General features: G+C 50.8%; 2 protein-coding genes across 12 annotated transcripts in view; one reads left to right on the plus strand and one right to left on the minus strand.

The window, feature by feature from the left end:
- The window catches only part of KIF24 (kinesin family member 24), a 43107-nt gene extending 35680 nt beyond the window's left edge, over window positions 1-7427 (plus strand). For 8 of the 9 annotated variants that reach the window (XM_090037583.1, XM_090037585.1, XM_090037586.1 and 5 more), the window contains one exon: window positions 40-1442. In XM_090037583.1, the coding sequence (XP_089893709.1) occupies window positions 40-412 (373 nt within the window). In that variant the 3' untranslated portion in view covers window positions 413-1442. Of the gene's footprint in view, window positions 1-39; window positions 1443-4298 lie in introns of those variants that run through there. The other variant, XM_090037591.1, reaches the window with a different exon arrangement.
- UBAP1 (ubiquitin associated protein 1) overlaps window positions 1-24305 on the minus strand; it is a 56058-nt gene that overhangs the window by 1893 nt on the left and 29860 nt on the right. Inside the window, exons 3-8 of one of the 3 annotated variants that reach the window (XM_090037592.1) lie at window positions 22595-22719; window positions 19099-20028; window positions 12700-12735; window positions 11774-11974; window positions 11382-11483; window positions 9350-10047 (exon numbers count right to left, since the gene is read on the minus strand). In XM_090037592.1, coding sequence (XP_089893718.1) covers window positions 9907-10047; window positions 11382-11483; window positions 11774-11974; window positions 12700-12735; window positions 19099-20028; window positions 22595-22719 — 1535 coding nt within the window. In that variant the 3' untranslated portion in view covers window positions 9350-9906. Of the gene's footprint in view, window positions 1-9349; window positions 10173-11381; window positions 11484-11773; window positions 11975-12699; window positions 12736-19098; window positions 20029-22594; window positions 22720-24305 lie in introns of those variants that run through there. The other 2 variants (XM_090037593.1, XM_090037594.1) reach the window with 2 other exon arrangements.

Here is a 24305-nt window from a genome sequence, read left to right on the forward strand (position 1 = left end):
AGCTGTGTAACCACAGGGATTTTCTGTTCTGTTGACCAGGCAGGCTGTGATCCGAGCCCATCAAGAGCAGCTGGATGAAATGGCGGCCCTGCATCTGCAGGAAGAGTGCTTGCTCAGGCAGGTGGCAGCAGCGGTAAGTGTCCAGTGCTTGGGGAGCACATGTAAATGTCTCCCAGTGACGCCCCGTCACCAGCTCCTCCTTGGTCCAACTGCCAGTGCTCCCAGCGTCCGCCTTGTCCCTCCTGTTGTGCCTTTGCTGCTCTCCACCCTGCCCAGCCCTTGGCTGGCAGGAGAGGCTGACAGGCCAGCTCTGAGCAATTTTATACCTTTACCTTATCTTACCAGGGATCTCAGACCACTCGGAGTGGTTCCGTGTCTCCCTGGAAGCTTTGTCAAGTTTCATAGTTTGTAGGGTCGGAAGGGACCTGAGCAGATCATCTAGTCTGACCCCCTACCATGGCAGGAAAGAGTACTGGGGTCAAATGACCCCAGCTAGATGTTCATCTAACCTCCTCTTAAACACCCCCGGAGCCTGCACCACTTCTCTTGGAAGCTGGTTCCAGACCCTAGCCGCCCTGACAGTGAAGTACCGCCTCCTGATATCTAACCTAAACCTACCCTCTGCCAGCTTGTGACCGTTATTCCTGGTCACTCCTGGCGGTGCTCGGGGGGAACAGGGACTCCCCCAGTGCCTGCTGGTCCCTTCTGACTAGTTTATAACAGGCCACAAGATCCCCTCAGCCTTCTCTTGTGGAGGCTGAACAGGTTCAGGTCCCGTAGCCTCTCCTCATAGGGCCTGCCCTGCTGCCCCCTGATCATGCAAGTGACCTCCTCTGGACCCTCTTCATGCTGTCCACATCCCTCCTGAAGTGCGGCGCCCAGACCTGGATGCAGTCCTCCAGCTGCGGCCTGACCAGTGCCGCATAGAGGGGGAGGATCACCTCCCTGGACCTGCTCGAGATGCAGCTGTGGATGCAGGACAGGGTACGGTTGGCCTTCCTGACCGCGTCCCCACACTGCCGGCCCATGTTCATCTTGGAGTCAATGATCACTCCCAGATCCCTTTCCGCCTCCATGCTGACAAGAGGGGAGTTCCCTAACCTGTAGGTATGGTGCCGGTTGTTCCTCCCCAGGTGCATCACCTTGCACTTGCCTGTGTTGAAACCCATCCTATTCTCGTCCGCCCACCCCTGTAACCTGTCTAGGTCTGATGGAAGGATGCAACAGGCTACAAGTGTGCTCACGTCCCCCCACATCTTAGTGTCATCAGCAAATTTGAACAGGTGCTTTTTACCCGCTCATCCAAATCACTGATGAAGATGTTGAACAGTGCGGGCCCGAGGACCGAGCCCTGCGGACCCCCACTGCCCACGTCCTTCCAGGTTAAGAAGGACCCATCCACTACCACCCTCTGGGTGCGGCCCTCCAGCCAGTTGGCGACCCATTTGACTGTGTGGGTGTCTACACCACAGCCCCCCAGTTTCTTAATGAGAACAGGGTGAGAGACAGTGTCAAAAGCCTTCCGGAAGTCCAGGAAGACGATGTCCACTGCTACCCCTGCGTCTAACGATCTGGTGATCTGATCGTAAAAGGCCACCAGGTTGGTCTGACAGGACCTGCCACTGATGAACCCATGTTGGTTGCCCCTAAGCATGCAGTCCCCTGCTGGCCCCTCCTGGATGTGCGCCAGCATAATTTTCTCAAACAGCTTGCCTAGGATTGAGGTGAGACTAACCGGGCTATAGTTTCCTGGGTCCTCCTTCCTGCCTTTTTTGAAGATGGGGACCACGGTGGCCCTCTTCCAGTCCTCCAGCACCACACCAGAGCACCACGAATGCTCGTAAAGCCGTGCCAGGGGACTTGCAATGACCTCGGCCAGTTCCTTTAGAACTCTACGGTGGAGATCATCCGGGCCGGCTAACTTGAATACGTCCAACCCCTCCAGAAGCTCCTTAACTAAATCCTTGCTAACCCGTGGCCCAGGTGTGCCTGCCCCAGGGCCCGAGGGGGGCCCAGCAGGGAGGTGACTGTTCTGGTCCCTACTTAGGAAGACGGAGGCAAAGAAATCGTTAAACATGTTAGCTTTGCCGTCTGGTGTGACGACCAAGTTTCCCAACGCGTCCTGCAAGGGCCCCACATTACCCAGGACCTTCTTTTTACCCCCTACGTATTTAAAAAAGGACTTCTTATTGTCCTTAATCTGGGAAGCCAGTCCCAGTTCCATCTCTGCCTTGGCCTTCCTAACTGCCCCCCTACATCCCCGAGCAACTACAGAATAGGCCTCCCTGGTGATGACCCCTTCTTTCCATTGGGTGTAAGCCTCCTTTTTAGCAAGGAGACATTCCCGGGTGCTTTTGGTGAGCCACGGAGGCTTGTGTGCTCTCCTGCTCCCTTTGATCCTTGTCGGGATTACCTTCCTTTGGGCTTGGAGGATCGTCTCCTTAAGGAGCGACCACTCTCCTTGGACACCCGGGTCCCCTCCCCCACAGGACCTCAGCGCTTCTCCAACTATCCTCCTTAGCTCGTTGAAGTCTGCCCTCCTAAAACCTAGGGCCGTTGCCTTACTGCATGCCTTTGCCACCTTGTGCTGGATGGTGAATCCCAGCAGGCGACGATCGCTGTCACCCAGGGGGTCGAGCACCCGCAGCCCCCGCACCAGGTCAGCACCTGTGGCCAGCACTAGGTCCAACAAGGCGTCTCCCTGGTGGGGCTGTTCCCCCCCCGGGTTCGATGGAGGTCCTGCACTCTGGCCAAGAACCTGCGTGAGTGGTCAGACCTGGCTGACTGCTCTTCCCAGCAGATGTCTGGGAAGTTCAGGTCCCCCATGACTGCCACATCCTTAGCCTTCACCACCTCTGTGAGCTGACCCAAGGATTCCTGGTCAAGCTCTTCTCCCTGGTTGGGAGGTCTGTAGTAGACCCCCACCGTTAAGTTTCTTTCCCCTAGTCACTAGCGTCTGGGTTGCAATACAGTCAGTAAACGAAAATCAGTGCACCCATAAGACACGGGTGCTTCCTCATGCATAGATAGTGAATCCCTGGTGACTTCCTAATCAGCTTCTTCTCCGGTAAGTGCTTAGGAATGGATTCCTTGAGGATCTGCTCCATGATTTTTCCAGGGACTGAGGTGAGGCTGACTGGTCTGTAGTTCCCTGGATCCTTTTTCTTCCCTTTCTTAAAGATGGGCACTATGTTTGCCCTTTTCCAAACATCTGGGACCACTCCTGATTGCCGTGAGTTTTCAAAGATGATGGCTTTCCAAGATCACGCTTCGTGTATTGTCAAAGCCAGTTGTATTCCAAATACAAATTGCAAGCACTGCTGCAGGGGGCTTTGCCTCAGGGGACTCAGATGGGCAGCCACGACATGGCAAGCCTGGTGTGTTTTCTAGTTGACAGCCCTGTACCTGAGACTCCTGGTATGCGCTAAACTTGATGCTTTGTTCTTGAACAGTGCATCTGGGATGTTTGGGAAGGGGCAGAATAAGCCATCCAAATACTCCATTACTTCAGCAAGCCTGCACTGACGACAAAGGTGGACTAGAGGCATTGTGGCAGCCCTTGGTTTTTGTAAAACTTAAGGTTTTATCCATCTTTTCTATCCTTGGTGGAGAGGGACTTGAAATCTAGTCATTTGCCCCTGAATGGCAAGGAAGAATCTTTCCCTGGTATTAATGGAGAATTAAGATGTCATTTTTTCAACACAAGTTTCTAGCACTTATACAGTGCAAAGACGATTTGCCGAACAGGGTGTCATCTGGAGTCTCCAGCGGCTCTGAGCTCACTTGGCCCTTCACAGAGCTACAGCAGAGCAAGGTTAACAGGACTGGTTGGCGCTCCAGGTCAGAAGGCCGCAGGTCAGAAGGCTGAGGGGGCAGTAAAGCCCCTGGCAGATGTTACACTTCAGGCATCATTAACCATGTCTTAAACAAATTTTGGTTAAGAACTTTATGGCTGGTTCCCATCACGCCTTAAATTGAATGTGTGGCTGGGCACCCGCTGCTCAGGGCTCCCAGCCTCGGGGGCACATCAGACCCTTGGCTCCCATGTGCCCCCAAGGTTGGGAGCAGCAGTTAGCTGATCTGGGCTCTCAGGACTCTTGCAAGAAGTGCTTCGTTCCCCTTCAGGTTCAGGACCTCCCTAGGGAAATGCTGTTATGCTGGGACCAGGATGAGAAACCTGCATTCTTTGCCTGCTGCAGCTCTTCTCCTCAGCACTCGCAGGCTAGGAGGATGAGATTCCCCATCCCCACTCCCCCTGTTCCCCAATGCTGACTGTGTTGATCTTTTGTCCTCCCTAGGATTTTGAAAATTTTGTGAGCAACCTGGATGAAATCCTGATTCTGAAGTCCAAGTGCATCCAAAGCATGCGAGCCCAGCTTCAGCTCTACTTGGCCTGTCCCAGGGCCAACTCCATGCTGCGGAGAGCTACGTCGTCTTAGCCCGCCCGTGGCTGCATCCATGGCAGGCTTTCAGCAGCTGTGGAAGCAAGCAGCTGTGGTTTCATCTGGGGGTGTCAGGTATTCTGCAGCAAACGGGAGGGCTGGGTTGGGGTTTGCTGTTTTGTTTGGCATGTATTTGTAATGTGCACTGAGAGATTTGTAGGTAAATGAACGGTCTGAAGACCTGACAGAAGCCCACAGCATTGTGTTTCTACATGGTGTCTTTACACGGTGAGACCACATGCTTCAGAGGAATAACTCGGCAGCCTTGTAGCACGCAGCGCAGCAACAGGGTTCATGAAGAACGGGATTCACACCAGTCATTAAAGGCACTTCTGTGCTGCCAGAAAGTAACTGAGCAAGAAAAAGTGCTTTGAAAGCCTACAAGTCAGTGAAAAGAAAGAATCAAAAGCTTTCCAAGAAAACAGCATTTGTCCAAGAAGGCGAGAAAACGGGAGGGAACAGCTGCTTGGAATAAATCAGAAGGCAAATTTTTAATAAAAATTGAGACAAGATGAGATTGGTTTGTAGCTTTACTGCTTCTAGAGAGAGCTCAGTGCTAACGCCCCTAAGGGCGATGGGTCAGCAGGTGGAGGTACAAGAGGACACGCACTGGAAGTTCTCTGGACAATCATGTTGCTTTTCTGCCAGCTGCTCTAGAGGGTCTTCACTGACCAGCACACAGGGTGTCTGAGCTGTACCCTGCTGCAGCTCACTCTGCCGTGCCCCGTTTAGGTCAAACCTAGATGTCCAGAATTCATTTTCCCCATCGGATGCAGCTGTGGGAACCTCCAGTTCCTGAGAATTGGGTTTGGACGCTTGTTAGCACCCTTGGTCCCCAGGGCAGGGAGCTGGACCTAGAACAGCCAAGCTATTAACCACACCCCTGCAAATTCGCTATGGATGGGTCCCGCCTGTATCCCGTCCACAAACTGCAAGCACATGCAACCAGCCAAAGCCTTAAGTGACCTTAAAGAACAAGTAGCTAAGATCAGGTGCTTGAGGAGCAATCACATTCAGCTCTTGTGTTCTCACATGCCCATTGCCAAGGTGCACGTAACCAGAGCAGCCTGATCAAAATACCATGGGTAGCTATAGATGCCGGGGGCAAAGAAACCCAGCGTCCTCTGAGAATCTGGGAACTTCCAGTCTTCTACACCGAGAAGCCTGGGCCCGTAGCAGGCACCAACACGAGTCCCCACAACCTTTCAGCTCCTTTCACATGAGCTAGAGGTTTGGGGCTCTGCAAAGGGAACAGCTTCAGTGCCATGCTCAGGAAGAGAAGAGAAGAGCAAAGCAACAAGAAATGATGCAGCAGCTCTTCAGAGAGCTCCACCATCCTTTTCCCTGGCAGGTCCCTGTCCCACAGTCGAGTGGATTATCCTTGGGAGCTGAGCACCCGGTCGGTCATTCATTCCAAGCTCTGAGTTACCGTCCTTGAGCTGATTCCAGATTAACAGGCAACATAAATCACACCTAAAGTCAGCAGGAAACCTGCTGGCTTTCCACTGCTTCTCTTCTCCTCAAAGGAGCAAGCCACTAGAAACGGGGAAGAAAGCACCCATTTTATATCCTGGCATCGTGTCACGCCTCAGACGTATTTGTTGCTAGGGAAGCTGAGGCAGATTGCACGTGGGGACTCCAGACAGCAGGGCTGATTTGCAGTTACAATTCCTTTGTAGGGAAAAGGGAAGTTGCACTGAATTCTTCTGTGAAGTCAGCGACTTTTGACTTTCCTGTGCTGCAGTGAGCCCAAGCTACAGCAGATGAGCAGTCAGTGACGTGCTAGAAGCACAAGCCATTAGATACCAATATCCTGCAGGAATTTCCAGGCCCCCTCTTAGCACAGTGGTAGGATGCAGGTGTCTGAAGTGCTGCTACTAGCTGGCAGGTCAGTGTGGAACTAGCAAAAGGAGGTGGGAAGGGAGGGGGCTCCTCTGGCCAGATGTAAGGGGTGGCTAGCAATGGGTAGCAAAACGCAGTGTGGGAAGCAGAGGGGCTTCAGAGACACGGCTCGTCTTGGAAGCCGGTACCAACCCACACTGCTACATCCCAGGGGAAGCAGTTCTGAAGACGGGCTTGGCAGAGCTCAGACCTGAGTGTTCACAGGGAGCCCAGTGATTTATTGAAGGCCACTCTCTATATGTGCAGCATAAAACCCACCTGGCCATTTGCTCACCGTGCAGCTGGGAGTGTGCCGACAAACGGGGGAACCCTCCATCTGTCGAGGTGGCAGCCAAGTCAGAGGCAGGGGGTTTGGCATGCGAGCAGCACTGCTGCATCATACACCTCGCTCCTGCAGCAGGGAAGGGATTACGGCTCGGAAGCATTTCACAAGCCAGGCGCACCTGCACCCTGGGAGCCTGCAGAACTGGAGAGAAACAGCCGCCTGATGTTACAGGGTCAGCCAGCAGTTTTCTCGAGCTGGGTCAAGAGAAGTTACCTCATTTCTGGGACTCACACAGGGCTGAGGGGTGCAGCACTCCCCTGCCTCATGCAAAGGACTAGGACAAGATGGAGAAACCGAGGCACTAAACCTTGAAGCACAGATGCTTTAGGTTACATATGAACAGCGATGCCATCAAAGGAGTGAATACCTTTTTGTTATCCTAGCTGCACTCCAGTTACAAAGGAAACCAGGACCGTGACCCCACAAGCCACTGTCAGAAGCACTCATCTTCCACCCAGGTCTTCCGCTGTTACTTGCTAAGTGTGTTTGGAGTTGATACCGTCACCACTCTGCCGCTACCGCAGCCTGGTTTTGTGTGGGTCTGTGAATTGGGTGGGGAACTGGCTGGGCTTTGGGGGCAACATTGTGAAGTCTGAACAGAGCCTGACTGTGTCCAGTGATGCAAACTAGGACCTGAAAGTCACTTTGTATGTGAATGCAATGCGGGGCCTTAATAATATACCTGGGGGACCTTGGTGGGGAGAAGAGGGGAGTGTTTTGCTTAGTTTACTGTATTTAAATTAAAATTGCATTTACTATGCAAGGCTCTGGTCAAGTGTGTCTGACCCAAAGTGAGGAACTTCCTGTGGGGCAAAGGGGTAGAAGTCAGCCCCCCTTCACCCCACCCCGCAGCCTGCACTTCCATGGGCACCTGGATCCAGCAGCATGACTCCAGCCTTTTAAATAACAGAATGTGTAGCTAGTGGCACCTCCAGGGAGTCTCACCAGCCCCATGGAGAAGGGGCATCTAAGCTTTCACAGCCATGTCATTGAACTTGCCGAGGGGTTCGGTATGCTATTCTGAGGCAGGTAAAAGGCAGGATAGATTTGCACCTTCTAGGCTAAATCAGAAATGAATGGCAAGGTCTTGAACGTGCAGGGAGATGACCACCCACCGCCCCTGCAGGAAAGCTGGGGCGGGACCCATGCTAGGAACCCTGTCTGCTCCCAGGTGCATCATGTGGTCCGTACTGCGTGCAGGAGTCAGTTAGTGCAACGAGAGGTAGCTGCATGCACCCTCCTGAAAGGACACCCCCTACAAAGCCCCCACTGCACAGCCAAACATCTCCCCCCAGCCAAATAGGGCTTCTAGGCTTTCACAGCCACAACACTGAACTGGTAGAGAGGCTGGGTGTGTTAATCTGAGGCAGGCAGAAGGCAGGGTAGGTTTGCACCTTCTAGACCAAGGAAATCAGAAGTGTAGAGCAGGGCCTCAAGCTCGCTTCCTCAGCTGCTGTGAACACGTAGCCTCTGAGCCACCACTTACTGCAGGGGTTACTGGTGTGGGTGTGCTGCGTAGGGAGGGGAGGTCAGGCAGGAGACCCGTGTCTTGCTCCTGGAAGTGAACTTCCTGGTTGCAGGCCAAGAAACCTTCCTTTACTTCTCTCCGAGCTCCTCCACTGCCCTTTCCTCAGGTTTTTGGCCCAAGAGCCAGGACTGAGCAGCAGGAGAGAAGCCGGGTAGGGGAACACGTGGGAGCAAAAAGTCTCACAGAAAAAATGGAGACACACTGAAGGGATCCTGGATTAGCCGTTTTGTTTCTAGTGCAGCTTGCTGGATACCCGAAATGGCAGATTTATTTCATGGACATCATTTATAATCTCCCACTCCCCGCCAGCAAGCTGGAGCCAGCCTGTGCCTGGGAGATTTCTTGACAGCAGAATCCACTTCTTGCCTCAGTCACTTCAAAGCAATTGTAAAGGTTATGCTCATAGCCGCTGCAAGCTAGCAAGCATGGCTCGGATCACTCTGCTCCGTTTCACTGTTACCCACCTGACAGCAAACTGCCCAGGACAACAGCTCTGGATGGCACGAACTGCCCATTCATCCAGACAGGGATAATTTAAAACTAGATTAAATACGACAGATTAGATTTGCAACATCTGCCGAGGCCGAAGCACACAGGATGGCAGGGTTTCCATTTTAGGGTTTTATTAGTAGTTCTTTCTGCAGAATCAAAATATTTAGCAAATTACTTTAAAGGATTCATCAAGACTGTTTATATTTTATGTATTTAGATTTAACAATGTACAACATAATACACTTTGTACTATCAAAAACAAACCCCAAACTGATTTCTATTACTAGATGTTAAGAGTATGTCATTCTACAGCAGTGTGAAAGAGAATGGAACTAATGCAGTGAATATATTGTTTTTAAAGAAAGTGCTTGAAAGAAACCTCCTGCTTCACACTGAATATTATTTTTAAAAAACTGATTTCCTAGAAGGGCATTTGCTTAAATAACCTACAAACCTGGGGGATTGAGAACAGAGCCCCAGCTCTCACCCCATCAATTTGAGAACCAACTGCTGGTCCAGATCCAGGTACAGTTCACAGCTTACCTGTTCGGACAGAAATCACACATCTCTCAAGTATTGGAGACTTATGCTTGGCAGAACTGGTTGCTGCAAGGGCCAAAAACAACCCCCAAAAACCCAAGAGGAGGAGGAACAGCTTCTCTTTTTGATGCATAGTGACAGTTCGGGAACCAGTGTTTCACTAAGTTGCAGACTAACTTTCAACCCAAAATAGCCAAGGGAAAGACCCATTGCACTCAAGGTCAAACTCCAGTCAGACTGCGGTACAGTCAGTGCTCCAGTACAAGCAGACACCGTGAAAGCAGCTTTAAAGAACCAAAGCATCCTAGTTTCAGAACCAACTTTGAATTCCTGTCCAAATCCAGTGCAACAAAAGGAAAAAAAAATCCTAGCTTTGTCTGACTATGTACAGTTCCAGTAGAGGTTGGGCAGTCTAAGCTCTCCGTGGCCAAGCTGGAAAAGGAAACTTAGGAAAGGGCACTTAAAAATTTACTTAAAGACAGTTGGCTCCCAGCAGTGGGGAGAGAGCTCTGGAGCGACGTGTGCTGGGCTCGCTCGGCCGTACTCTCCAATGGACGTGGCAGGCAGGGCTTCCTCCCAAACAGCAAGTCACTCTCTGGATGAGGTGCCAGGGGTCTAGTGACAGGGGCTGGCCTCCTCCCCCAGGAGGCATGCTCCTGGAAGCCAGGGATATGTTTTCAGCTGGCTCCTGCACGGGCCATTAGATCTTCCAAAGCATTGTCCTGGTCATTGTTATGTAATAATAAGACCTCCTTAATGTCCTTCACTTCAAAGCCCATTTCTTTAAATTTACTCATTAGCTGGAGAAGTTCTGTTGTCTAAAAGAGACAAAGAGAGACGGTCAACGTTGGGAGGAACCGTACAGTTTAAGGAAGGACTTGCTTTGATTTGGGCGATACTCTCAGGTCCCGAGAATAGTGCTGAGCCCATCTCCAGACACAAGCTAGAACAAAAAGGCCAATCATCACGTCATTCCCACAGGCACGAGCTTAGGGAGCTTTAGCTCCACTTGCAGAAGAACTCGCACCCAACAGCATGGCGGCTCTTCGCCAAAGCCAGTGGGCAGTAAAACGGTGCATGTGTTAGACATCCCAGCCTGCCATCCCGTGTCTGGACCCAGACGGGCTTCAGTTCAAATAGCCTCCAAGACCCTCTTCTCAGAGGCCACCTAGCAGACCTCCCCTTGCACGTCTGGCCATTGGTATTACGCGAGCTGGACAGGAATAGTCTGGAACACCCAGTGGCCAGGGGTGTCCAAACCCTTCCCCCTTTGCTTGCAATTTTGTAGCAAGGGATGAAGTGACCACATTTGTTTAGAAGGTGAGAAGGCACTCGGGGCCAAGCTGGGGAGCTGTAATGGCCCTGGCTGTCACACAACTCTCAGAAGTTGGTGGGATCAGCCCAGTTCCTGAGCCTAGGTTGCTATTCGCCACTGCACCACCCCAGCAGGGATTCCTGGCCCAGTAACTCCCCTGCTCTCCTCCACCATACTGCAGCCTTCCTTCAGGTAGAGGTACCCAAGGCAGGGACTGTTTCCAGGGTCTGGGTGAAGCCATTAGTGACAAAGTTTGAGCCAGAGCTTCAGGAGGAACCGAGGGAAGAGGTGGGGAGGCAGTATGGAGCAGCAGGAGTGTACATGCGTGGCAGGGAGGGACCAGCTGTCTGTATGCAACACCTGGATGGGGACAGGCAGAATGCACAAAGCTCACGTGAGGGTACAATCCTGCCCTAGATGCATGTGCCAGGATCTTTAGAGAGAAATAATCTTTGCAACCTGGACAAGGAGGCCAGCTTTGCCCAGCAAGCATTAGCAGGACGGCTTTGCTCCCTAGGGTCTGGCATTATAACAAATTTCTGAGATCTGCTGCAGCTGAAAATCAGCCCTCTGCAACAGCAGCTCAGCCAGAGCCTCAAGGCTTCAAGTGAGGCAGCTAGAGCGGACAAGAGGCTCAGCTGACACAAACGTGGTGCAGCAGCAAAGCAATTTCTGAATCTGGGCAGGACTGCTCCCAAGCCAGAGGTTCTCCGTGCATTTACTTCCACGGGCAGAGGCACAGTCTGGAAATCACCAGAGAAAAACCTTCTGCACAACAGCCTTCCACTTTCCTGCCCCATGTTACTTCCCCCTCACCCCGTACCAGGACAGCCTCACCTTTTCCTCTGAACACTGGTGCATTTCCAGAGCTGCTTCGACCAGCTGGGGATCAAAGCCCTTCTCGCACAGCTGTCCGTGTACAAACAGGTAATCCAGGACCTGCAGGGAGAGAGCAGGGTCAGCAGAGCGGCCCCGGGTACGTGGTGACCCAAGGGCTGCGTCATGTCTGAAGCGCGACAGCCCTGGGCCAAGACACACGTTTGCCTTGTTGCTTGTGACCCCCGAGCTTCTCGCCTGCAATTCTCTACACGTAACGCCCGTATTACAGACGGTGCCAGGCCCCAAGGCGGGCCGGGAGAATTAGCTTTAAGTCCAAGATTCAGTCTGCCTGCAAACGTGGCACCACATCTGGGCCCCCCCCCCCCCCCCCACCGGGGAAGGGCTCTCACCTGGTCTATGCTCCGTCCTTTCTTCTTCATGGCTTTCATGACGTCCTCGTAAGAGTATCCCATGTTGACAACCATTTCTACGCATTGTCTTTCACTGGGAGACAGGGCCTGCGGGAGCTCCGAAGAAGTAGAGCCACTGGACCATTTGGTGCAGCTGGTGTTACTGGGCACTTCAGACACGGGGAAGTTTTGGTGTGTTACCTAGTAGTGGAAAACCAAGTACAAGCCTTAGTGCACTGAGCTGGCCATTCCCTTCCCTGGCAAGGGCAGGACAATCTGCTCCCTGCAGCCTTCTTGAGGGCTTTATCTGATCTTGCTTTAAAAATTAACCAAGCAGCAGAGCTTCCCCGTTTTCTCTGGGAAACTGCTGTTGGGATGAACCCGCCAGCATAAAACACGTTCCTTGAGGCATCACCCTCTTCCTCTCTCTACTTGGTCTTCCGCAGGCAGAGAGATGTAGTTAGCCGTGTTAGTTTGAAGCCAGGCAGAAGGCAGGGCAGCACCTTATAGACTAACTCATGCAAACAGGCATAGCTTTTGCAGGTGACAAGATACTTAGATGCTCCAGCATCTGTCATCTATGAAAACTTATGCCTCTCAGGTGCCACCCTGCCCTGCCTTGCACTTTAATTAGAGAGAGGAACCAAATGTGACCCGAGTTTAACGTCAGCTCACACTTGCTTAACTCATGCAACAGCCGGCCAGGGAGCGGCAATGTTGGGTTATAACGAGACCAGGTCAGTGATGAAATAAACGGACAACTCTTGTCCTTAGGAAGAAGGTTAAGAAACATGCAACATCCCTCGTGTCCTGGCAGGTTACTGGGCCTCTTACACACATGCCATTCACCTCCTCCACGCAAAGGAAGGCTCTCAGAACACAGCTCCTTCCGAAACACCATACAGCACACTCGTGAGTGAACTTACCACAGGGAGCTCTGTCTCCTTGTAGTCCAGGTGTACCTAGCAAACAAGACAGAGAGGAGAAGATGGACGGGCTGTGCACTATGCTAGCGGGCAGAGTTCACAACGAGAGGGGAGCAGGAGAGCTACTCATGGAAGAGCATAAGAACAGTCATCCTAGGCCACTGGCTGGATGCACCAATGACGAAGAGAGGTAAGAAACCCCATCACGTGTCCCCGCCGAGCGCTCACAAGTTTCTTTCCAACCCCAGTGCATGGCTTCGGGCCCAAAGAGGACGGGAGAGTTCACGTCTCTTGCAAGCATTGAGTTTGAAATGTTTTTAATCTAATGCAACTTGGGATGCTCATTATCCGAGCTAGCACAGGCCCGACTCCTATTATGTCCCTGACCTCTCCAGTGTCTTGTATAGCACAAACCTTGCTCAGGAGATTGTTGGGACAAGAGGCATCTCCTTCCCCTGGTTTCAAGTCAGAATCACAGACAAGGAGGGTGGGAAGAGAGCTCAGGAGGTCACATCTAGTCCAACCCCCTCCTCCAAGCAGGACCAGCCCAACTACATCATCCCAGCCAAGCCTCTGTCTACCCCGGTCTTCAAAACAACTTAAGTTAAGACATCATCTGCGTTTTGCATTACAAGAGACAGACAAGCATCTACCGCTGCCTTCTCTACCCCACAAAGCACTCCTCTTCATCTACCATGTTGGTCTTTAAAAACTTCCCCAAATTTTTCTACTTTTAAGATCTGGAGGCCTACCCAGGGTTTGGCCAACTTTTGTGGCCCATCCTCAAACCCTTAGTTTCTGCTCTCTTCTTGTTCAGAAAGTGTCCAAGTGAGAGAATGACTTCTACCATAATACAATACTTTTTATGCCCGTCCGTTCTCAGTACGCTCCAGCAAGGCTGCTTGTTCACACTACCCCTTTGCACGGAGCCACGAGGCCCAGGGAAACGAGCCACTTACTCCTACTCGACTATTTCTAAACCTGTTTTCAGCCTTTCCCCATCCCAGCATCCAGAAAGTAGCTTTGGGTTTCCCTGAACTGTTTCAAAACACCCACTGGGCCTCCATTCGCTTGACCGGCAGCTTGAGTCGCCAAGGAGCACTTGTCTATCAAGTGCCAGGAACCGACCAGCTGTCCTTCCACACCGTCTCAGGCTATGTTGGGTCACACCCCCCACATTAAGTTTGCTTTGTTTTGTGCCCCCCTGGGATTCTGCGTTACAGATGATGAAACGGCACCCCTCACATTCGCTGCGGCCACCTTGCAACCTCACTGCCACCCTTCCAGCAGAGGCGAAATCCTTTGCTTCCTTTTCACCCCATCTCTTGAATACCCTCCACCAGTTTGCCACGGACCCCGGCTGGAGTAATGCTGCTCCAGACTAGATTATTTAAAGTTTCTCTCCTCTTTCACATGTGTTGTACAAAGGGGCTTCTTACCCAGTCAACTGACAAAGCTTAGAAAAGAAAATAAGCATGCCTACTGACACGTGGTAGAGGGCTCTGGGAGCGGGGATGCTCCTGCTTGCGCTCCCTCTGGAGGAGCTCCAGCAGCTCCCCCTTCGCTGGTGAAGTGCAATGTGCAGACGCGAAAGAAAACCGAGTAAAGCTGAAGTGCGCTTGGCTAGAGACAGCACCATGCCCTGGATTCCCCCCAGCCCATGCTGCTGTGCTAAAGCCGGTAACGGCCCTGGGCTGCATCCGACCCGCGCTTCAGCCACTTCCGAGTTACAAAAAAAGCTCACAAGAAGCCTTTAAACAAGAAAGGCACCGAGCAGCACCCTGATCACACAGTTTAGTTTCACTTCACTTGCTCTGAACGAACCATTCCAGCATCAGAAACGCCCCAAGAAAATTCAACTCCACTGATTCAGTGCTGGTATCACTTCAGTGTCCAGCTGGGCAAATAATGGAGTCTCTGGGTCACTGGCCATATCAAGAAAAACAATTTCCATTTGGGCCCAACAGATCTGGGTCGAGACATTAGCAAGTGGTTCAATTTGCACCACTTGAAAATGCTATTTTAGTCCCAGAGAAGGAAACTGCTCCACAACAGACATTGGGAAACGAACCTTCAAAATGTTCGGGCCTTTTCAAAACAAAAAGCCCTCCCAAGGTAGTTTTCAGATCAATTCATTTCATAACAATTCAGCAGGAGACACAGGAACCATCCAGCCATCATTATATCTGCATGTATCGCTGAAAAGAAAAGCTTCTCCCAATTTAATGTCAGTGCTGGCCAGACAGAAGGAGTCTCTTCTGACACCAGTCCCTTGGGGATAGCTCTGTATCTGAACGTGTGAGCCACCTCCACCCAGATGTCTGCTCTCAGAGCAACCAGCACAGGTACTGCTGCTTTCCGGACGAGTCCCTGGCCACTGGATGTCACAGTACCACCTGGTTTAGGGGCAGAAAGCATTGAACACGCCACAGCGTCAGTGGTTACCAGCAGCTTAGGATAGACCATTGATACAGCTGCAGACCAAGGCCTCTCTGATCCTCCCACAGTAGCCATGCAGACCAAATCCAGGGCTCAGGGGACTGGCTCTTCCCATCAAGTCCTGACCACATCCATTCGGCAGCCTTTCCCCTAGTCTGGGGGATAGCGGGGGAGATGGGAGGACTGAGAGGGCCCTTCCGACAACTGCTGTCGCCAGGACATCCCCACCCTGAGCCCACCAACAGGTCCTCACCTTTCCAGGTACTACCAGGACAGCTCCAAAATGCAAGAGCACATGGACTGCGACTCCTCATACAAGGTGCCTCCCCTCAGGTGTGGAGCAAATCTGAAGCTACCTGGAAGAGCAGCTAATAGCTCAGCTCCGTCTTGCAGGGCTGCGGAGACAGTCCTTAACGACTGGTCTCACTACGTACAAGACAAGCCCTGGAGAGCCCGAGCTGCAGAAGTCAGCCCCTGCCACCTCCCTTGGGCCAGCCCTGGGGAAGCACCAGCCTGGGGCCTCAGCCGTCACTCACATGCCACTCGTGGCACAAGCAAGAGCCCGAGAGTGTGACTAGGAAGGAGGTTCACCCGCGATGTGGCGATGGGGTTTCTATCCCCAGCAAAGAAGGAACTAAAAGGAGGATGCTAGGATTTTAAGGAACGGAGCAGTAGCAGAATGAGCGTGTCAAAGAGCCACTGGGCACAAGCGCCAGCTCGCACTCCCCTCCGCCACAAACCTGCACCAATAGTGGATTTCCGGGATCCTGGCTTGGCTTTTTCCCTGCAGACATTTTGATCCAGTACGTGTCCTGCTACTCCCCGAATGCCTGCAGGCCAGAAACCTCAGCCATCATCATGCAGAAAGCCCACCAAGCAAAACCAACATGCACAAATTCGGCACGTGCTACTGTATCTCGGCAGCTCTGCTCTCCTGATCCCACAGCAACCAGTCTCATCAGCCGTTTCCCCATTTCTCTTTGTGCACCAACCAGTGGAGATCAGACCGAGAACCCTTGCAAGGCTCGAATACAGAGGTCAGTATAAAGTGCTCAAGGCAGAAGAGGAAGAGAAAGCACCTTCTACAGCAGGAGGAGCTTGTTCAGCATCAGGGAAGTCTGGTTTTAAAAAGGGTCATTTGCTGAAGTCTCTCTGGTAGGAGAGAGAACAAGTCAACATGGAACAGCTGACAAATCCACACCGATCAACCGGCCACATCCTGGAAGGGTCCGACTTGTCCAGCCCAAGACTTGGAGGTTCAGGCAGGGCTCTTTTCCTTCTATTCCCAACCACCCGGGACACTCAGCTGCAAGTGCTACCCGAAACCCCTCTCTCTGTCGCTCCTACAGCCCCTTTCCTGACACTTGGGATTTAATTCTGCATCCAGTGACATACAGAATAACTTCCAAACTCACCAAAAATATATCCCCCCCCCAGCCCTTGAGACCACAGCACAGAAACCGGAAGCTATCTCCTGTGTATTGTCCAGACTCTTAGAAAGGGAAGGGACATGTTAGGTTAGCAGATTATTTCCCAAGCACACAAATATTTTGCCCAAGAGAAGGTTTGTTGTAGACCAGTCCCAGAGGATGAGAGCTCAGTCCCCCTCCCTGCAGGTGTCCAGGCCGAGAAGCTTCCCTTGATCCAACTATCGAGCTGCCCTGGTTCTTGCTCCCTTGCAGCCTCTCCCCCTGGGTCCCTTGCAGGGAGCTCCTAGCCCAGCTGGGCCCAGGGATGGCAGCATCCCCACCCTACCTGCTACCGGAGCTGCAGTCAGTTGAGTCTCCGCTGGTATTGAGCTCCCTATAGCTACATACTGCTCAGCTGTGGGTCAAAACAGTTATCACGATCACGAGGTGTGACAAATGAATAATGCCCCCAAAGCAACCGTTCTGAACGGCAGCAGGGCATTGATGGACTGGACACTTCTTTTCCTGCTGTTTGCTTTCAGCCTCTGGGCAATTCTGTTTCTACTGCCAAATGCAACCATTTCCTGCACACCAGTGATGAGTTCATTCTGAAATACCAGGGCTCTGTGCTAGTCCCACTGGTCTGATCCTCCAGGAAGATTCACAGCCTTGGTTTCAAGACCGTGCAGACCACAGTGCAGTGAGCAGAGCTGGGCACCCTCTTCCTGCACTGCACTCTGCTCTGGGTGGGGGCCCTGGCATTTATTTGGTGGCACCAGGCATCCTCGAATCTCTCCGAACGGATGTCCCATTGAAACTCCTGCACCAGGACACGTTTCAGGCTTCCACTCTGACACTTTCAGGACTGCCTATGGACCTGGGATGTGCTGTTTCCATGAGTGGGGCAAATCTTACATTCTTTGAAAAAAAATCTCAGCCTACATTTTTAGGAGGTCCTGACGGGAGAATAGGGTTGAGCAAAATACGGCTGAGAACCCGCAGCACAGGCAGCACTGGGCTTCTGCAACGTACTTCTTCCGAGCTGTTTTACAGTGCCGGGCGGCAGCCGCTACAGTCCTGTCGGTCCCTCAGAGCAAGGGACTCTAGACTGAAGGGCTGGAAGGGTGACATCTAGTCCAACCCCACACACAAAATTCGCTGCTCCTGAACCATCCTGCAAAGATGCCTGGCCAGCCCCTGCCTGACACCCTCTGGGGAGGGAACTCCCCATCATCCCACAGAGCTCCGCTCTCCCCTGCTCTAACAGGGAGGAAGTTTTCCTTGGCAACTGCTCTCAATGTGCACCGCTGTAATGGAAACCTCGGGCTGCTTGGGCACCCATTCAAGCTTGCGCCTAAAGGCAAGAACCAGATATTAGAGCACTATCAATTTCACTTATGAAAAAAATGGAACGGGATTCACATGGAAAAAGAATAAACTGTTCCCACTGCAGGAAGGGCCGCTGTGAGCACACCTTACTGCAGAGGTGGGCAGGGGACGTCTGCTTTGCTAGTGCTTGGGCTGGTCTTACTCTGTGGAGAGGCTCCGTCCATCTCCTGAGCTGCAAGCCTTATTGCTTAATTCATCTAAAGCACTGGTTTCTCAACCTTTTTTGTACTGGGACCCATCTGTAAACATCAATGGCCAGCCCTGACCCAGTGCCCCCCACCCCCAGGTCCCAGCCCCCCCAGTATGCAGGGCAAGGAGGCCCCAAGCAGCCCCTTGCAGACTGCCAGCCTGCAAGGGAAACGCCACGGCTCCCCACATTTCTCCTTTAAACCCATTTTTAAAGTTTGCTCACAACCCTTTCATATAGTCTTGCGACCCCCTTTTGGGTCATGACCCACAGGTTGAGAAACGCCAATCTAAAGTGTGCCACGTGTTGCCAATTATCCCCATCGTTATCATGGGAAGTGTTTTAGCATAAGACTTACAGAAAAAGTTTGTTTGAACCCACCACGGTAGTTCAGGAGTAAGTGTCTCAATTCTGAAGGCTTCCCCTGCCTGAAGAGCATTTGTACCCAAAAGCTTACAAAGAAGAATTTTTCCAACTATTTAAGTTGGTCTAATAAAAGGTATCAGGATTTACCCAAAGAACCTTCTCTGCCTATGTCCCGAGACCAACATGGCTACAACCTACACCCCCCAATTCCAAAGGGACCGGCAGAGCGTAAGAGAGCAGTGCAACAAAAGCCTTATTATTCCCAAACTCCCGGTATCCTACATTTCTCAAACCAGGCCCAATTCCAGCTACTTGCCAGGAGATGGGAAAGAACTTAGTTGCCCCCTCCCCCCCAAAAAATCAGATTGCAGCTGTCTTGATCCAGAGCAGTGACATAGTCTTGGGAGGGAGGGGGATATAACTCCCCAAATTCAGTGCTACATATGGATCCGATCAGTGTGAATTACCTACTGCACTGCCTGCTGGGAACTACAGCCCACACTGGGATGACAGAAATCAAAGGGAAGCCGAGAGTACATGTTAAAAAGGTATCACGTGCAGCCCTCAAGCTGATGGCCCCAGTTCCCCTGACCATGTTAATATCTTTACCGTGGTTGCTGTGGGCTGAGACGTCTGTTCTTCTGTACAAACCGCTGGCCCAGAGAGGGAAGGCAGCCTGGATGAAGAGGATATTGTCGACGTCTCCATGCCACTGTCCATATTTAAAGCAGAAAGACCCACCACGTGATGTCCGTTCAGTTCACTAGCTCTGCTCTGAGCACAGCTCTGTAAAGAACCAAGGAAAGTGCCGTTGCGGAGACAGGTAGTGCTGTGGAAAGTGCTCGTCAGCTTCGAGGGTTTTTGATCGCTCTCGTCAGAGTCGAGCTTGGGAAAGGAGAGAGATTTGATATTGCTCACTGACGTGATAGGGGAGAGGGACACTTTGGAAGACAAGGACATCTTTTCACAGTTTCCTAACTGTGGTAAAGTAATAAAGCCATTCGGTTTGTGAAGGGGTTTGAAGTCCAAGGTGGCCCTTTCTATGGATGCCAGAACTTCTGGATCTTGTAATACAGATTCGGGCCCTACTTTGGGGAGGCCACTGTCCAAGAGCTGGGCCACGATTGGCCCAGTAGTACCGACGTGGATTTCAAGGATATTTTTCAGCTCCTCTTTGTCATCAATGGTTTTTAATTCCAGTTTGTCAAACGGGTCTTCTTCACATTCGAAGTCTGCCGGGTTGAAATCTGCCTTTGGGTAGGGTGGACTAAGGGCCTTCTGCTTTATGGCACTGCTGTTGGCAGGGGTGGGGGTGAGAATGTTATTGTGCTGCAGACTAGCAAGAATGGGGTTAAAGGGAGGGGGCAGCGCCCCCGGGCAAGGTCCCTCAGAGAAGCCCATTTTGCTGTTGTCCTCTGAAGCGGCCTTTGAATGAGCTATTTCTACCTCAGCCTTCTGTTCAGCTTCTCTCTGAGCTGCTTGGATTTTTTTAATTTCTTCAGCCCACTCCATGGTTTTCTTTTCCAGGGAGAAGTCATACTGCCAAGAAAAACAAGATACGAGGGTAAAGAGCACAGTCATTGCTTTCTAACAGCCACACCATCTTACACGCAGCAAGGAACAGTGACAGGTTAGATGCATTACCAAGCGCGTTAGCACGGGTTGTTTCTCTTCTCTTACATCTCTGTTGCTAATCCAGTGACAAAGAAAACTAGCAGGGCACCAGATGGCATTCATTATGCCTCTAACAGCTAACCCTGCCTATGCCCAGAGAGCACACGGTATTCCATCTCTTTCTTATCGTTCTGCTTAAATATCATTAATCAAAGTTAAAACACCGCCACAGCATCCATCTCCCACAGAAAATTTCAACTGCAGGAACACTTTCAAGGGCACTGCTGGATGAACAATCTCTACTCCAGTTTGCAATGGCAGTAAATTGCCTCCGAGATTCCCTACTGAACTAGCCACAAGCAACTAAAGAACAGAAAAACTTCTGGGGTTTTGCATCAGTAAAACCAGTACAGAACTTCACACCTCGCCTTTGGTGCTCAAGAGGTCCTAATTTAGAGTTTAAGACCCGACAGAAGAAAGAGGTATTGATGTACCAACTGCATTTTACCGATGCTATGGCTGGAGCCAGTCACGCCAACTGGCAAAGGAAGCGACATTAACCTCTGGCTGTTTGTCTGCATCTCTGCAGAAGCAGGTCATTGCCAAGATTACTGATATGACGAGTCTCCTCCCCTCCCTCAATCCTTTCACGCTTTAGTAGGAGCTTTTCAAGAGGACACTGGCACACAGGTCAACCTTGTACACTGGTTCAGGGTGGATGGTGCAGGATAAGAGAAGGTGGCACAGGATAGGGCTTTGCAGTCTAACTCGTCTTAGTCTTTCAAAATGCAGAGCTCCAACCTTCTGTACAAGAAACGTGGCCAAGTTCACAGCCATTTGGGAGAAGCCACGATGCATTCTGCACGTGGATGTTCACTGATGCTTAAGCAAAGTGATCTGTCCACTGGTGTATCACTGCAATACTTGACACACCAAAAACACACAGGACCAGGACTAGGCATATCCTCTCATGCTGTAAAGGCGAGAGGAAATGGTGCTTCTCCCACGCCCTGGTGTCCTTGGAACACATAGCAGTGGTCACGATCAGGCATCAGATGTGCACCTCTCGGCTGACGGAGGAGCAGTAGCACTATCTTTGGTGCTAGTGATACTGCGGCTTCTGGTAGCCTAACAGTTTAGATCAGCTTATGGAACATAACCACAGCACCCAAGGCTGCCTAGACATGTGCTTGGGGTGACGGGGGACATTTTAATTAGAGTGGTTTCCAGAGAGCCATTCTAGTTAAAATGCTGCAAAAAATCACATGTATTAAGTCCCCCACATGTTTAAAAATGACTGTGGGATGCTCTAACTAAATTGCATTCAACAAGCTTCAGTTAAAGCACCCCAGAGGCCATTTTTAAACCCATGGGCTAGGGACAGACATTACACATAAACTGGTTTAAGTGATCAGGAACTGGTTTAAACCTGTAACAGAACAGATGTTCAGTGCACATTAGCCAGTCGATCAAGTCAACCAAAAAGATGCAAAATCCATATTCTTGGGGCCATGTACAGCTCCAGATCTGAACTGGCATGCTGTGGAGACTGCCTTTTCTACGGAAGGTGGACTGCAAGAAGGGTCATAACTCCAGATTTAAGCCAGCAATCCGATTAGCGCGGTCGTGTTCTTGGTCTTCATTTCCAAACGATGGGCAAACAAAGTTTTTAAAAGTAAGTCTGTTTAATCAGTTGATTTCCTGCTCACTGAAAATGTTAAAAGGCAACTTAACACGCTGAAAGACAGTGAAGAGATTTGTCTGTCAAGTTACATTAACAAAGCTTTGCCACAAGGCTGCATGAGTAAACTCCTGTTCAGAAGTACACAGCAAGCAAGAGCTGGAAGTGCATTTCTCCATCCAATACAACACATGTTGAGAATGCCAAGAAGTCAGGCAACACTGGCATGAAAATGTACAAAAAAAGATTTACTCGCACATAAGTGTTAGACAGTTACACTGTCTGAAAGTATAACCAATTCCCTGCTTCTCCAAAGGGATTTCCTAGGAGCACTACAGGACTCCGAACTCTAATTCAGCTGTTCGCGTAATTAAAAAACAAAACAAAACAAAAAAAACTTAATACTGATTAATTGAGGTTGTTTTGCATTTTTACACTAAAATGTTCTATGTTTTAAAGTCAATCTTAACAACTTTAGCTGTATCAGAGTCCACTCAGAAATGTTTACATGCCCTCTCACAATTGTTTTATCCCTGTAATTCATTGCAAGTAAAAAGCCAAGGAAATTTTAATGTGAAACCAGAGGAAGAAAGCAGAGTTAACTTCTCTTTCCCACACATTACAGTGGGTTTTGTCACTGGGTGGGATCTGAGTAAGGCAGGGGTCAAACAGCTATTCTAGAACTCAAACACATGTTAATAAACTGCAGCAAACATACATGCGTGTTGTGAACCTGCACAGAGCAAGTTTGCAACATGCCAAAAACTGATATATAAAAAAGAAAAGGAAAACAATTAAAAGCACACTTACCTGAGCTTCTCTGACAAGCTGGGGAGAATCAGGCAAGCAGAAGCCAATGGGTAAACCAACCTTGGCTGGTGTTTTGAATTTGTCTCCTATCTTAAACGGAACATCGTCCAGGTAACTGAAGGGCCCTGAGATGAAAAGCAGAAGTTAGAAACTATTATGCATTTTGCAGATTCACATTTCCCCAGTTTGAGAGCTATTTTATTTCAACTTTGCTAACTCAGCTGTAAAAAACTAAAATCACACTAAGCCTGAAAAGGAAAAAAAAAAAATGCACTGAAAAAGGCATGCATTTTCTGCCCCATTTCTGTGCTCAAGTCAATTAGGTAGGCTTAAACTGTATTAGGTATTTGTAAAGATCAAAGTTCTTCTAAGCTGGTTTCTTCTGGTATAGCAACGTGTTTATGAAGAGATCCTTCATTTCCAGGCAGACCCAGATGCACTCCTGTAGAGACTCCAGTATTGCCAACTCTCATTACTTTGGGGGTTGTTCTTTAGTGCGCACCTCTCTCTGCAGAGAGCCCGGCACACCTGGGTGGAAGCTCTGTGCTGCAGCATACAACAGGAAGGCTAGAACTACAGCTGTCTACAGACTTCCACGGTGGAGAAAAAAAATGAATAAAATGAACTTCAGACACCAAAATAAATCGCCTTAATTAGGGAGAGGGAGAGAGGGCTGGAAGGGATCTCGGCCCCTGCTATCACAGATTATTATCTGGAAGGGACACAAAACACACCCACAAGACAAGTGTTCATGCTCACTGGGATTTTGCGTGCTACAGAAGATGAGGCTGGAGGGTGCCTTCCCTGTCCTACAAGAGACACGGAGCTCTGCGACGAACTTCCTGCACAGCTGGACCAAGAACCCACTACCGCATCCTGTCCCCCCAACCCACTCTCTGCCTTCGATAACCATCCCTAAAAGCTTCCTGTGCTCCTCTGCTATTGATTCACCCACCAGAACGAAGCCAGCTGCCTCAATGAACAGGAACGCCATCGTCACCAGGGGCCAAAAGCCCCAGAGAGCACTGGCAAGTGACACATCAGGCTCCGCTCAGAAGTCCTGCATGAAACCCAGCTGGCTGCTAATGACCACAGAGCAAGCAGCACTAAGGCCTGGCCTGCAGGGAGCTGCCTGGTCTGCTCAGGGCAGACAGCAGCTGCCCTAGGGAAGCCACCAGAGCAGTCGCATCTGCACTGTGCTGGCCTGGGCACTCGCTGTAGGCTAGTGCCAGGCCTTTCTCCAAGGGGTGGCATTACTGAACTGGCAAAAATCACATGCTCCGTGCCCCAGGACAGAGAGGCCATGGCCAGAGCTGAGAAGGAGGGTAAGAGGTGGGGGTCCTGCTACCACAGGGAGGTGTGAATGTAAGTGTGCGCACTATATAGCCCGGACCAGACCTCAAAGGTCACCTTTTGGTCCCCTCAAGCACACCAGCTGCTTGACTCGGGAACTCGACAGCTAGTTTAGACCTGAGCACCAAGGATGGGATCTTCTAGAAATGCGCCTGGGAAAAAAAGCATACTTAGTTTCTTCCTGGCATGCTGACCTGAATTTGCGATCGCCACTGCAACCTGGTATTATTTACCAAGGGTCTGGTGCAGACCTGGGGAACAGCCTCTCTCAGGACACTGTGGACAGGTTTGCAGAATTCCCTTCTGCAGGAAGGCATGTTAAGGTATATTTTACTTGCGTTAAATGGGTCGGGGCTAT

Source organism: Crocodylus siamensis, chromosome 3 (genome assembly GCF_052110815.1).
Source record: "Crocodylus siamensis isolate JL-2025a chromosome 3, ASM5211081v1, whole genome shotgun sequence".
NCBI classification, from domain to species: Eukaryota; Metazoa; Chordata; order Crocodylia; family Crocodylidae; genus Crocodylus; species Crocodylus siamensis.